The sequence below is a fragment of the Poeciliopsis prolifica genome, unplaced genomic scaffold (assembly GCF_027474105.1).
Source record: "Poeciliopsis prolifica strain line A6 unplaced genomic scaffold, Auburn_PproV2 SCAFFOLD043, whole genome shotgun sequence".
In the NCBI taxonomy this organism is placed as follows: domain Eukaryota; kingdom Metazoa; phylum Chordata; class Actinopteri; order Cyprinodontiformes; family Poeciliidae; genus Poeciliopsis; species Poeciliopsis prolifica.
Genome location: NW_026562418.1, coordinates 453,670 through 467,882, shown reverse-complemented (window position 1 = coordinate 467,882; position 14,213 = coordinate 453,670). Strand labels below are relative to the sequence as shown.

The 14,213-nt window shown below is 42.9% G+C and overlaps 2 protein-coding genes across 6 annotated transcripts in view; both read left to right on the top strand.

The window, feature by feature from the left end:
• The window catches only part of fhod3a (formin homology 2 domain containing 3a), a 66,969-nt gene extending 57,073 nt beyond the window's left edge, over positions 1-9,896 (top strand). For 4 of the 5 annotated variants that reach the window (XM_055055932.1, XM_055055930.1, XM_055055931.1 and 1 more), the window contains 10 exons: positions 1,420-1,578; positions 1,663-1,845; positions 3,507-3,626; positions 5,140-5,301; positions 5,450-5,640; positions 6,269-6,473; positions 6,622-6,645; positions 6,837-7,044; positions 7,398-7,562; positions 8,676-9,896. In XM_055055932.1, coding sequence (XP_054911907.1) covers positions 1,420-1,578; positions 1,663-1,845; positions 3,507-3,626; positions 5,140-5,301; positions 5,450-5,640; positions 6,269-6,473; positions 6,622-6,645; positions 6,837-7,044; positions 7,398-7,562; positions 8,676-8,752 — 1,494 coding nt within the window. In that variant the 3' untranslated portion in view covers positions 8,753-9,896. The remainder of the gene's footprint in view (positions 1-1,419; positions 1,579-1,662; positions 1,846-3,506; positions 3,627-5,139; positions 5,302-5,449; positions 5,641-6,268; positions 6,474-6,621; positions 6,646-6,836; positions 7,045-7,397; positions 7,563-8,675) is intronic. The other variant, XM_055055929.1, reaches the window with a different exon arrangement.
• Positions 9,897-9,992: 96 nt separating this feature from the next.
• Positions 9,993-12,556, top strand: LOC129376331 (glutathione S-transferase A-like). The gene is made up of 6 exons (XM_055055933.1): positions 9,993-10,221; positions 11,454-11,519; positions 11,611-11,716; positions 11,810-11,928; positions 12,012-12,097; positions 12,176-12,556. The coding sequence occupies exons 1-6, from the start codon at positions 10,054-10,056 to the stop codon at positions 12,306-12,308; spliced, it is 678 nt and encodes a 225-aa protein (XP_054911908.1). The 5' UTR covers positions 9,993-10,053; the 3' UTR covers positions 12,309-12,556.
• The last annotated feature ends 1,657 nt before the right edge of the window (positions 12,557-14,213 follow it).

Below are 14,213 nucleotides of genomic sequence, written 5' to 3'. Positions count from 1 at the left end.
ACACTAAATATACAAGCATATATTATTGGGTCCTTCTTTTGTTCTGTCTTTCTTTCCAATGAAGTTGGAGTTTCTTTCGGTTTAAGAAAATAGTTTTATGGTCTTCTCATAAATATTTTAAAGTGCTTTTTGTTCCAGAACCTAGAATTGGATAAACCCTTTAGCTCTTTAATTAAACTGTAAAACATAAATTATTGAAGCCGTTGGTGTTCATGAAACTTGAGCCACTTTCTTTTTCCAAGGGTCACTTGGAGTTTACAGGTCCAGACGTTCCTCTGAATTGGCTCGATTTAGGACGTCAAATCGCTGACCTCTGGTTCAGCCTGACTTCCGACGAAGTGAAGTTGCTTCGGATGCTCAGGAGCATCTCCAGAAGATTTAAGTCGCCGTGATGTGGAAACTCCTGGGTCACCGTTGCCTCTGTCCACAGCGGCGTTTCACGCGCGCGTCACGAACCTGATGACCAACCTGTGGCTTCCGGGTCAAATGAAACGAGCAGCGAGTCAAAAACCTTCTGGAAAATAAAACAGAACAGCCTTTCCACAAAGTGGAGGTCAGGCTTTCACCCCAAAGAACATCATACCAGCGCGAAGGCATAGTGAAACAATATCACTTCAATTCAATATTGATTTTTTTTTTTTTATGGTTGTTCCTAGAAAGCTGGATCTGTTGAGGAAAATTCACCAGTATATATATGAACAAATTTGACCAGTTTCAATAGGATGGGTGGTCAAACTTCCATCCAGAGTCACACCAGGAACTTGTTGATGACCACAAAAAGCATGTAGTTTTTTTTAGCATGTAACCAGATTGATCTTCTATGTATTTTATCCATTTTGACCTCATGTGGATGAGAAAAAAAATCCAAAATAAAAGCGGACTTTTGATCCAAGCTCTTGTTTTTATGGTTACCTGAAGTGAGTTGCATCATGATACCACCCTGAAAAAAGAATGCATCAAAGATATAGTTAAAGCACTCATGCTCATGATGAGTGTAAGTAGATTTCCTACCAACATGTTAATCACTGTACTATAAAACTCTGAAGTAGAGCTGCAAGTGTAAGTGAACTGGTGTCTCTCCTCTAGAGGCTATGAGGTCTTGGGAGCTACTCTGTTACACGTTTATAAGGTAATATTGTATGACTTCGTCCCTTTAAGAGCTTCAAATCACCTCCTGCTCTGGTAAAGGTCATATATGGTCATGCAGCGGCGTGAAGCGGCGCCTATAAATTGATGCCAACACTCTCGTAAACCGAAACACGTGTGGCATTTCCTGCTTCCAGTATCCATATAGCCCCAACAGCTGCAGTCGAGTGAAAAGTTGTTGAATCCTTACGGGCCTGTAAAGTGGACCACAGCGAAAGTCGACACAGAAACGCAGAGGCTGACCCCCTTTTCTCCATCTTCCCTTTGCCTCAGAAAACGGCGGCGGACGGCAAGCGCCAGGAGATCATCGTCTTGGATTCGAAGAGGAGCAACGCCATCAACATCGGCCTGACGGTCCTGCCTCCGCCGCGCACCATCAAGACGGCCATCTTGAACTTTGACGAGTACGCGCTCAACAAGGAAGGCATAGAGGTGAGAACCTTGGGCGATTTTCCCAAAACACAAAAAGAAGATGCATGCAGGCGCCCACTGATGCGTCACTGTCCCGTTGCGCAGAAACTCCTGACGATGATCCCGACTGAGGAGGAGAAGCAGAAGATCCAGGAAGCCCAGCTGGCCAATCCAGATGTTCCTCTGGGCTCAGCGGAGCAGTTCCTCCTCACGCTGTCCTCCATCAGCGAACTATCCGCCAGACTCCAGCTGTGGGCCTTCAAGATGGACTACGAAGCAACGGAGAAGGTTAGTTTGAACTTGAGGTACTTCAGTTGTGCTCATTTCGGTGACGTTTACTTTGTGGCACCAACGTAAGTCCGCATCGAAACCGATTTATTGACTGAATTATTGACTATATCTTGCTTAAAAGTAACTTGTAAGTTAGTCTTTTCTTATGTGCGGTGCACAAAGATACTTGCCCTCCAAACTAACCCAAAAAAGATTTGGTCAGACTTTGTATCTTTGCAGGGAGCGTGAACATGTGTCTTTGCAAACAAATAATGTGTTTGATCACATCTATCTTGTACTTGATCGCTAAATTCTGAGACACGCCCTAATCTGACTTTCCTGCTCAAGTATGGAACCCCAAGAAGGCCAAAAAAGGCATAAAATTTCATGATGCGATTGCAGCGCCCAGGAGGGACTGTGAGTAGACCACAAACAATGTATTTTGTAAGGATTTTATGTTGTTACACCAAACAAGGAGAAGTAGGGTTCGGTTTTTATGCTCCTCTCATCGGGAACAAACTTCCAGGAAGCTGAAAAATCAAAAAACTAATTTCCTTTAAGTCAAGGCTGAAACCCAACCTGATCATTGCTAAGTGGAGCACTGATCAACATTTTTGAACCGCCTCGTTGCTGAAATGTGCCATTCAAATAAACTCAACTTGACTTTACGCGCCTCTGAAGTGGAACGGCGAGGACTGCCGGGTGTCAGGATCTGTTGCACCAGGTGCCATCCGGTCCGAGTGTTTGTTTATTTTCTTAATTGGAAACAAATCGCCAACTTCTCTAGCTGCAGAGGGTTGTGGGAAGGTGCGCAGCATGTGTGCCGTTTGTTTGTGCAGGCAGGAAGAAACAACATCCTGCGGAACATCAAAATAGTTACATCATCACAATTTATGCTCGTTTTATTAGCAGCACCCCTGCCTTCGTCGTCATGCGCGCGGTGATTACTCCGGCAAAGAATGCGTCCGCGAGGAGCAGTTCAAAGCCGGAGAGCCATGAGAAAGAGACACGCGTAAAGTTTACAGGTTTTCGCCTCCTTTCATCTCGATGCGCATGAGACGCAGCCGCCGCTGAAATGATCGGCGTCTCATGCCGGGAAAACAAACATGCGCCGGAGACGCTGTTGCTCGCCGATGAGAAAAACTCAGGGTTCAAGCAATGTGGAGTCAGGGCTGGCCCAAGGCATAAGCAAACTAAGCAGCCGCTTAGGGCCCCAGGGCCTCTAAGGGACCCTCTCAGTGGAGCTGATTTTTATTTTATTTTTTTTCTAGTAACAATTTCTGTCATTATAATATCAAAAACATACAATTTCACTATGAACTGATTTGTTTTTAGAATAGAATAGAATTCAACTTTATTGTCATTGCACTGTCACATGTACAAAGCAACGAAATATACAATAATATATTGTATATGATAATGTATGTACAAATGATTATTTTATGGATAAAAAATAAATAAATGAATTGCTCCTGGGGCCCCACACGTCACCGGTAACGAGCCTGCAGTGTATTTTACGGCGAAGGAGCGACCTTTGAACGACCTCTCATGACCTTAAGCGAGAGCAGATGGTTTGTAGCGGGAGGCGACGTGCACCTGTTCAGCCGCAGACTCGTAAAAACACATGTTTTCCGAGAGTTCTGTTTGGGCCCGCTAATGACGTGCTGCTCTCCTGGCAGGAAGTGGCCGAGCCACTGCAGGATCTGAAGGAGGGGATGGAGCAGCTGGTGAAGAACAAAACTCTCAGATGCATCCTCTCTACGCTGCTGTCCATTGGAAACTTCCTCAACGGCGTCAACGTGAGTGGTCCGATGACAAAATATGTTTTTAAAGAACATACGCCGTATCTTTTTTTTTTTTTACATTTTCTTAACTTAAAACTGGAAGTTCACCCTTTTTAAGTCAGAATGAATGAGAAAAAGCTCTGAGAAATGCATGACACAACAAAAAATAATGATAGTAAATTTTCTGTCAGTTCATAAGGAGGAGGAAGTCGATAGAAATGTTTCCTTATTTAAATAGGTTGGAGATCTATCAAACTGGCACCCTGGTAGATGGAGTTTGTAATTTCTGGTCTGTTTCCACCATATGTCATCATTTCTCTAGGACTATTGTTCTTACAGTGGGGTGACCCAAATCCAATGGGTTTTTTTGGGTTGTTGTTTTGGCCACATTGATCCTATATCTGACTTTTTCACGACAGTCTGAACGACTCCATTTGAACATTTTCACCCCAGAAAAAAAATCCGATCCATGACACTTTCATATGTGGGTCCTAAAGTGGATGGACATCTGCTAGTTGTCATTATGTTTGCAGTCCTAACGGTCATTTTATCCAGATTTTGTCGTTGACTTGACACACGCACCAGAAGAAGCCAGCAGACTTTATCGATACTTTTGAATGTTCTGTAGGACGTTTGAGTCACTCGAGGACAACGCATCACAGTCACACCACTCACCACATGTCCGAACAGATAGTTGCAGTCAGTGTGCCACACAGGCCATTTTGTACTTCCTTTTCATCAACTACCCTCTTGCTGTCGTGACCTTGTGACCTTCTACCACTCGAGAACTTTTAAAATCGACCCGTTTTCTTTGTGCGCTCCTGTCTATGTTCTTCTTCTGTGCATTCTGGTTGCTCTTGGGTCATAAACTGTTCACACAGACGTCTGATCGCATTAAACTGGTATTACAAACAACCGCATAAAAAAATTTAAAAAATCGGATCTCAGCAAAAAAATCCAAATTAAACGTCAAGACTTGCTGTGCGAGCGTAGCCAAAAAAAAAAAAGAAGTGCGCCCAGACTACTTCAACATCATTTGTTACGTCATTTATTTGGCTCAGACACTGAGAGAAAGAGCAAGTCACTGATGCAAGTGATTAGCTTGGGTAAACACGTAAAAGGAAAGTGTAAGCATAATAGCTATCGATGTGATTCGTGCTTCTGTCAGACATGTTTTGTACTGACAGAAGACGCATAGATAAAAACCACGGCTAAACAACCCATTGACTTACCAGAGAGAGGTCCAATTCTTTCATGATACCAGAGGAAAAAGTGTTTTTTATTATTTATTGGTTAAGCTAAATGAGAAATAGGTGGTTTATAGTACAAACTACAGGGCGAAAAAGCTATATAAATGGTTTTATCATTATATATTATTTTCCGTGATGACGGGTGACGCAGAGTATGTCGCGTATGCTTTAAATTTGACCCATTAGCTTTGAAAAAAATAATACTGAAAATGTCATTTCTTCCAGGATTTTTAGGTTTTTCAGGTAGTTATTTGATATTTTCCCACTAATGTTTTCAGGCCAAAGGCTTCGAGCTGACATACCTGGAAAAGGTCCCAGAAGTAAAGGACACGGTCCACAAGCAGTCGCTGCTGCACCACGCCTGCTCCGTCGTGGTGGAAAACTTCCCAGAGAGCACCGACCTCTACTCCGAGATCGGAGCCATCACACGCTCCGCAAAAGTAGGCTTTAGAAAACTGTTTCACAGCACACGAATTGCAGATTCTAAGAGTTGAGCGAATAAGTCAAATCAACCAGTCGGTTCCCAGAGTTCAGTCATGTCTGGCGTCCTCGCTGGGCGTAGAAGTGAAAATGCTGCTCGTCCATCAGGTGGATTTCGACCAGCTGCAGGAGAACTTGTGTCAGATGGAGCGTCGCTGCAAGGCTTCGTGGGACCACCTCAAGGTGATCGCCAAGCATGAGATGAAGCCCCAGCTGAAGCAGAAGATGTCTGACTTCCTCAAAGATTGTGCTGAAAGAATCATCATCCTCAAGATCGTTCACCGCCGGCTAATCAACAGGTAGCGCCGCCTGGCAGGTTTACGCTGCGGGATTTACAGGGACCCACGAAGGTCCTGTCTGTTCAATAAAAGAAGCTGGATACAGATGCAGACCACACTTTTCAGATTCTTAGCTAAAAAAAAATATCCTGAACAAATTAGGACTGTGATAGAATTTGTTTGTCTCTTTAAATCAGAGCAGCTGCTAAACGTTTGTTTAGTTATCGGTTGATCTATAGTTGTTTTTTGAGGATTAATCGGCTATTTGGATAAAAATGGCACATCCTACAGATTTATTAGAAATTCACTGAAATATGCAAACAAACAAATAATTACGTTCTCTTACAAATTAGAAAGTAAAAATTGTATTCCTAATGTGCGACATCATAGCATTTCTTGATTAAATCAGTGTGCCACTTAAATGCAAAATGTGTGTATTTTTGGTATAGGGTTCTTTTCAGTTTTTGAGCACTCCACTCGACAAGTAATTGATTAAAAACATAATTAACAGTTCTGTCAATAACTGATTTATCATGACTAATCGGGATTAATTGCTCCAGCTCTGGTTCAAATAGGACACTCATTGTACTTTTCTCCTCTTCGTGTTGTAAACCGTTGCCGTGGGTTCCCCTCGCCTTTCCCTGCTCAGGTTCCATTCCTTCCTGTTGTACCTGGGCCATCCGGCCTACAGCGTGAGGGAGATCAGCGTCAACCGCTTCAGCAAAATCCTCAGCGAGTTCGCTCTGGAGTACAGAACCACCAGGGACCGCGTGCTGCAGCAGAAGCAGAAACGTGCCGACCACCGGGAGCGCAACAAAACCCGGGGCAAGATGATCATGGACATGAACGCACCTGTGAGCGCCTCACACACACGCGCGCGCAAACGGACATCCTCAAACACTCCCAGCTCTTTTTTTTTTCTTTCTTTTGCTCCCTTTCAATTTCTGATTTTCACTTTTCTCCCTGCTTCTCTCTGATTTTAAATCCTTCTTCCTCCTGTAGTCTGATGATGAAGAAGAGCGAGAGGTATTGAGACGTGCGCCAGCCTGTGTGCATGCTTGTGTGACATTAATACCCTAACCTTTTTTCCTGGATCACTTTTACCTAACATCTGAATTAAAGTTGAATTGGTCTCCTTCATGATTTAACTTAGAAAAATACACATTTCCCAGTCAGCCAACTTCTGAGCTCTGGTTCTGAACTTCTATTCGCTGCAGTGCGGTCGCAATGGTTCAAGCTGCAGCAACAACGGCGCCCCTAGTGGGCAGGACAGCGACCAGCCCCAGGGTTTGGGCCACACTGAGGATGCTGCAGAGCACGAGCACATGAAGGCTGTGCTGAGAACAAGCCTGACGGGGAGCGACAAAGAGGCCGTCGGAGTGCCGGGTCTCAGGACCAGGACCAGATCTCGGCCGGGAAGAGGAGGTGAGGGAATGGCGGAGGTCCGACACGTTGTAACACCCAGAATCCCGGCCAGAAAAACCGCTCACCCCTATGAATACCACAGCTTTTAGCTGTCATGTCATAAACATAATGTGCTAAATCATAACAATGTGCTATATATTGAAGAAAAGGGGCTCAGTGTTTTGCTACGTACACTACAGCAACTAGAAACCTAACCCTAACCCTTCCCCAACGTTATGTGGGAAGGAGAGGAGAGAATGGATAATTCAGTTGCCTGAAATAATCTGTTCATCCTCCATAAGATGGGAAAAACTTACCAGCAAGTTTTTTCTCTCTATTTATTCCTCTCATTATTTTGCCATCTCTTGGTGCAGGTCGCACCGTGCAGGCGTGGACATCGGCCGTGGAGGACACGCAAGCCTGTGGGGACGACGCTGCGGACGAGATCATGGAGCGCATTGTGCGCTCGGCCACCCAGGGTCCGGGAACCAGAACGCAGCCCAGAGAGAGGAGGAGATCCAGAGCCAACCGCAAATCACGTACGACCCAAACTACGCCGCTCATTTCCTGTCTGTCTTAAAACCTTTGACTATAAATCAGACTGGAACAGCAGAGATGTGCCAATCAAAAGTGTCGTGGTCAAGTTTTGTAAAACTTTGACGTCCGGGTACCAATTTTAGTCAGTTTTTTGACACAAGCAATAATTAAGATATTATTAACAACTTACTTTATAATACAATGTATTTAAATAAATGGAAAATGTGTACTTTCTAGTATTGCAGTACATCATATGATGCAATCTAAAAATACGTAATGACTGTGTCCAATTTAATGTTTGTGAGAGGGGAAAAAACCCAGTGATTGTCGTTCTGATGACGCGTGTTACACGGTATTTTAACCGACAACATGCATGTTTCATCTGTCGCGCTCCTCCTGATTTAAATGACACTATGTAATTTGGTACATTTTTAGGGGAGAATGTAAATGTGTGAGTCCCAAATATCTGCTCGGTTCATCAATACGTCACCGAATTTCAATGTTGCTCTGACATTTCCGAACGTTTCTGCTCCCTCTGTGTTCCCTTTTTTAACTTTGAGCCCCTGCCCTCCAAAGGTCTCTGCACGGCTCGGCCTTCAAGTCTTTCACTTTCCTGAATGCATTTTGTTCTGATCTATGACAGATATAGTAATGAAGGAAGTGAGATACATTGGAATTAGCAGAGAGAGAAAGGAGATCAGTGAATCTTGACACAAGGGGGCAGGGCAGACATGGCACAGGTAAAATAACTGTAGCTCAGAGAAAATGACTAGTGGAGAACTGGAAGGAAATAAGCAGAGAGAAAACAAGCTTAAAACGGGACAGCGCCTGAAGATTTCCTTAGATTTGACCAAATCTAAAGAATCCATAACGAGATACAATATTAACCTTACAACCAAATCTAAGGGATGGTCTTACTCTACAACTTTCCTATTTGCTTGTCATAACCTTTTATGGCTCATCTGACTTCACTTCAAATATCTTACTGATAGTAAATACGGTTAGCTTTAATAAAGGTGGTGGGGTCAAAGGCTACAGTTCTGACTTCTCCAGTAGCTAATGGCAGGTGCAATGACATGGTATATATTTTTTTCCTCTCTTTGTCTTTTTTGCAGTGAGGCGGACTCTCAAAAACGGCCTTACACCAGAAGAAGCTCTCGCTTTGGGCTTGACCGATTCTCCAGACACATGAACCTCCCTTTCACCGCGACCCCTGACCCCCGACCCCATCCTGTCCCCACTGCTGTGGAAACGTCGCCAGCGTGAGACGCCCATGTCAGCCTTTAGAGTTTTAGCCCACCAGCCCCTTCGGGTTTTGCACCAGCTGCTACTAATGTGTTTGAGTGAAGACGCTGCCGACCGGGACGGTGTGTGTGTTGAGTGCTTGTTTTGTGTTTGAAGCACAGAAGCAGGAAACGGAGGTGAAGAAAGACGTGTTCCCTTGAGGACTAGCTTAAAAATCTCTTTGTCGCACGCAGGTACTATAAAGAATTCAACGTCTTGGATCTTTCCAAAGTTCTTTTAAAGAAATCCAAAGGGATCTTTTCCGATTCATTGAAGCTGTGAATTTTTTTTTTTTTTTTTTGCTGTAAAGCAGTCGGTAGGAATTTTAATTAGTTTTTTTTGTTTGTTTTGAACCAGAATCCAGGTGATCTCCCTGAAAAAAACAAAAACAACAGAGAAAGTATTGTTCATATGAAATAGGACTATGACAGGTTTTCAGGCTGATGAGTGCCTTTCTTTTTAAAACATAAAAAAAGGGACAATGCTGTACCTTCGCACGCACCATCCTAGCTACGGTGGCTCAGAGGTGTCACATTGACAGTATTTATTTCGCAAAGCTCTGACGTCTTGCACCTTAACTGACATGAATCCTCTCTTGTGCTGAAACGGAGGAGTGTTTTAATCTCAGAGGAACTTCTTTCATGAAAAAACAAACAAACAAACAAAAAAAATAATGATGAACCTTGTAGCGGACACGCAGGGCACTCTGCTTTAAATGTGTAAATGCCCTCATCAGGTGAAACTTCCTGCAGTTCGTAGACAGTTTGTAGAAACTTGTATTATAGTCTGTGAGAAAAATGGGAGTTTCTGTGGATTGTAATTGTAAAGAAAGCCCATGACAAAATGCGTCCGTCCCAGAAGTCTTTGTCTTTTTTTTTTTTTTTTGTAAATGTTGGAGTGAGGAAGTGTTGGAGCTTTCCGTCTTGATTTCTGTGCTTTGCATTGTACTCGGGTCTGAACCTGAACGCAGGACGCGGAGCGCAGTTTGGACTCTTTTCACTTGAAATGCCGTGTTAAACACATTCTGCAATAAAAAAGCAAATGAATGTTCACCTCCTCTTTCTGTTCCCTTCTTTCGCCTCCGAGTTAGACATTAACTAATATGTGGGCCTTTGAACGCCCGCCTTTTTGATACACTGGAGAGTGGGAGTTGCTCGGCCGCTCTTGACCACGCTTCCCTGACAGGAGCACTGAGGTCTGTGTTGAGCCATGGCGAAGTCGATGTATCTGCTGTGGGGGTCCGGGTCCTCACCCTGCTGGCGCCTCATGATCACCCTGGAGGAGAAGAAACTGCAGGGGTACAAACAAAAACTGCTGTCTTTTGAGAAAGAGGAGCATAAATCTAAAGAGGTTTTGGAAATCAACCCCAGAGGACAGGTGGGTGCACACCTCAATGCTGCTTGAAAAAGTTTTTCAAGTAGCATTTAGAACATTTGGAAAAGCTGGTGCTTTTCCAAATGTTCTAAATCTTCAAATTAAATTTTAAGATTTCAAACTAAATTTCTGCCAGGACGGGCGTGGTCAAAGTCTACAGTTGTGACCTCTCCTCTGGTACCTAATTGCAGGTGCAATGACAAAGCAGAACGCAAGATCATGACTCTGAACTTACGTCTCATTCTAAAACAGAACCGACTGCAGCTTGTTGCGATTGTTCCAGTTCACAAAAAGCTTTGTGTTTTGACCCGAACATGGTTGTTCTTCACACTGTTCCTACAGTGACGTGGCTCTCAATAATAATTTAGAATGGAGTTACAAATGAAAATGTGTGATGTGTTTTTGTTCATTTTCTGCTAATGAGAAGCAAAATTCTCCAGAAACAAACCAATACAACCCAATAGCAATCTTTTGCTTAAACTAATTTTTAAAAAATGCCAATTTGGACAATTCAGTCATTTTCACAAATGGGTACAAAAGCTCCTTTGGTGAATAAGTACATAAATGGAAAGTTGAGTTTCCAAATGTTCTGTATTTTTGGTGTATTATGAGTTTCTTCTAACTAGATGCTAAAATTACAGGAACAGCTCTACACCACAGGTGTTCAGTTTATTTCTGTCTTTAAGGAAGAAATATTACTACATTTCTCCCTGGTATATTTTAAGTGAGGCTGCCCCACGTTTAAAGACTAACAAATAAACCATAAGGCCCTTTTAATACGAAGGTTTCACCACAAATTCCAATATGGCTGACCTGTTTGACATAGAGATATCTCCTGCACTACAACGGGTATTTTCATTCGTCTGCAATTAAATCTTCTTCAACTTAACATGTTGCTTTAGTGTTTGAATAAACACTAAAGCAAGCTTATTATAGGTATTTGCTTGTTATAGGTATTTGCTTGTTATAGGTATTTGCTTGTTATAGGTATTTGCTTGTTATAGGTATTTGGAAAAATACCTATAACATAAAATTGTCCAGTTCAATTAACTGGGTCATGGTTTAATTGGGTTCCATATAGTTCTGCTCAGAGCAGTCCCAGTCCCACTGGAGACACTTGTATCATTTTACATCCCAAGTCCTTTAGCCCAGCGCTTAGCAAAGTGGTTCTAAATGTATCCGTTTAATCAACTTTCCAAGCTGACATTATTGCGTTGTCAACATCTTCCTACCAGCTTCCTGCCTTCAAACATGGAGACATCATAATCAATCAGTCTGTTGGAGCGTGTTTGTACCTGGAGGTAAAGCATAGTTCATAGTGAACATCCTACATGCATTGTTAGAAAATAAAGTTCTTATGATTGTGTTTGTTTTTGTCTCCTGCGGTAAAAGAATCAGTTCAAGTCTCAGGGCAACAAGCTGATCCCCGACAGCCCCGCAGAGCAAGCTCTGATGTACCAACGTATGATGGAGGGTCTCACTCTAAATGAGAAACTAGGTTAGTTCCATTCATACATGTGCACAGCTGCTACCATGCTGGCTTGAAGAATGCTAAGGACAGAAATAATAGCATCAACACTGGTTGTTTCAGACTTGGTTGCCTTCTACGACTTCTACGTCCCCGAAGGAGAGCGCCATGACTCTGCTCTGAAGAGAAACAAGGACAATCTGGTCACCGAGCTTCAGCTCTGGGAGAGCTACCTGGAGAACGTAGGTTTGAGCACCGCACACAGAAAGACATGGAGAAAGTCACTAGTTACTCGCTGACGTTTTTGTGTGTTCTGTGAATTAAGGTGGCTGCAGGCCGCTACCTAGCGGGAGGATTCTCCTTGGCCGATGTTGTCGTCTTTCCAAGCGTTGCTTACGCCTTCCGTTATGGGTATGTAATTACATTCGATGTTTGATGAAAGACAGATCTTTCTCATCAGCGTTGAGACTGGCTCTTGGTCTTTTTTAGGCTGTCTGCAGGACGTTACCCCAAACTGGCCAAATACTACAGCCTCCTGAAGGACAGACCCAGCATCAAAGCCGCTTGGCCCCCAAAGTGGTTTCAAATCGAACAAAGAGCTGAAAGCCTGAAGGACATCTGAACAACGAAAACACTGTCTTCATCTTTTCTCAACGTACTGCTTTTTTTGAAATTACGAACTTAATGCAGCATGATTACTATACCTTGTTCATTCAGTCGTCACACGTTTTCTCTACTTGTGGATAATGTATCAGGTCAGATGTGCCGTTTGGGTTTTGAACTCAGACGATCAAAAAAATCAGAATAATCACAGTTCATTCACTAATAACTAAGTATGCTTTGTCACTCAATAAAGTCTCTTCAAAACTGCTTGTTTTGTCAGCTTGGCTTATTATTTTCTGGTATTAAAATATGTTTGATGAACTGTGAAGATTTAGTGTGACATATAAGTCAAAACCGTGAGAAACCTGTAACCTGTGGAAAGTGGCTTCGGGTTCTTTTTGCAGGTGTGGCGTGAATTGAGTTTTGGTGAAGGTAAGGGCTAAGAATAGACAACTAGTAAGGTGGCGTCAGGTTTAGGCATAAACATAGTTACTAAAATGAGTGGAAGTCAATATAAAGTCTGTTTTACTGTAGAAAATATAAGAAAATAACAGAATTCACATTTTAAGGATGCCTTTAGAATCAGTGATTAGATGATCTCACAAATATTTTACAACCAAAACAATATTATGATGGATGTCACATGTTTAGCTGCCCTATGCATCGTACATTAGCCATTAGCATGTGTGGAGAATGACATATTCTTCTTGCTTAGATCTTGATGTATGATGTTGAAGAAGAGTCAGTGACTCCATTTATCAATACAAAAATACAGCTGGTCCATTTCTCATGCAACCTTTAGGAGGCAACAGGACAACATGGCAACAAGCAATAGTTGGTAACTTCCTTTGTTTTTCTGCAAACACACAATGGCATCAATTGAAAAGTTAATCGGTTCTCCTGTAAAGGTTTTTTGACAAGTTCTTTTGGAAACTTGACCAAAAGCCTTTCCTTATGAATATTACTGTACAGAATTAAAACCAGGTCCAAGTTGAGGATCCACTGCTGTTCACTGGGTGAACTGTGTGTGTGTGTGTGTGTGTGTGTGTGTATGTGTGTGTGTGTGTGTGTGTGTGTGTGTGTGGGGGTGTGTGTGTGTGTGTGTGTGTGTGTGTGTGCGTGTGTGTGTGTGTGGGGGGGGGTGTGTGTGTGCGTGTGCGTGTGTGTGTGTGTGTGTGTGTGTGGTGTGTGTGTGTGTGTGTGGGTGTGTGTGTGTGTGTGTGTGTGTGTGTGTGTGTGTGTGTGTGTGTGTGTGTGTGTGTGTGTGTGACTGGGCTGCAGAGGCCTTCATTCAGGGTCAGGAACCAATCACACTCTGACATGCAGCCAGGCTGAAGGGAGGCGTTTAAACGCTGCAGTAAATTTAATGGGTGTAACTTTTTATTACTTTTTATTACTATGATCACTAACAGCACTTCAATGTTGGTAGTTCAGGACAACTACCAACTTCCTTAGACAGGAAGTTGGTAACTTCCTGTCTAAGCTACGCCCTAGAGAGGCCGTTCCCTAGTGTGTCATACCCTCTAACCTTAGATTTGAAGTCATTTCCTAACATGTGATTTTCTTTAGCTTTAGTTTGGCAACTAGCTAAAAGAGATAGAACAAAAACAGTTAAATATTCTCAACACATGTTTGTCACTAGCATGAGTAATATTTGTAAAAGACTCCTGCTGTTGGTAGAGTCCAACAAAAGTGGACACTTAAACGCCATGAGAGAAAGAGCAGGTTTGGCATTCTCGCATCCAGCCTTCCTGTTATCTGCTAAGTCTCAACTCTCTGTAAATTCCTACAGAGAAATACTTTGCTATCCAGAAGCTTGATACTCCTTTTGTGGCTTGTCCTTCGTCCTTGTCCTTTAAACATCTTACAGATGGGACAGTATCGCTGACATTGATGGTGTGAGGGGTTGTGGCTGACGTCTACA

Excerpts from the sequence above, each read along its gene's own strand:
- LOC129376331 (XM_055055933.1), top strand. The coding sequence starts at position 10,054 with ATGGCGAAGTCGATGTATCTGCTGTGGGGGTCCGGGTCCTCACCCTGC. Across the intron at positions 11,520-11,610 it reads GAGCGTGTTTGTACCTGGAG|AATCAGTTCAAGTCTCAGGG; the intron begins GTAAAGCATAGT and ends CTGCGGTAAAAG. Across the intron at positions 12,098-12,175 it reads GCTTACGCCTTCCGTTATGG|GCTGTCTGCAGGACGTTACC; the intron begins GTATGTAATTAC and ends GGTCTTTTTTAG.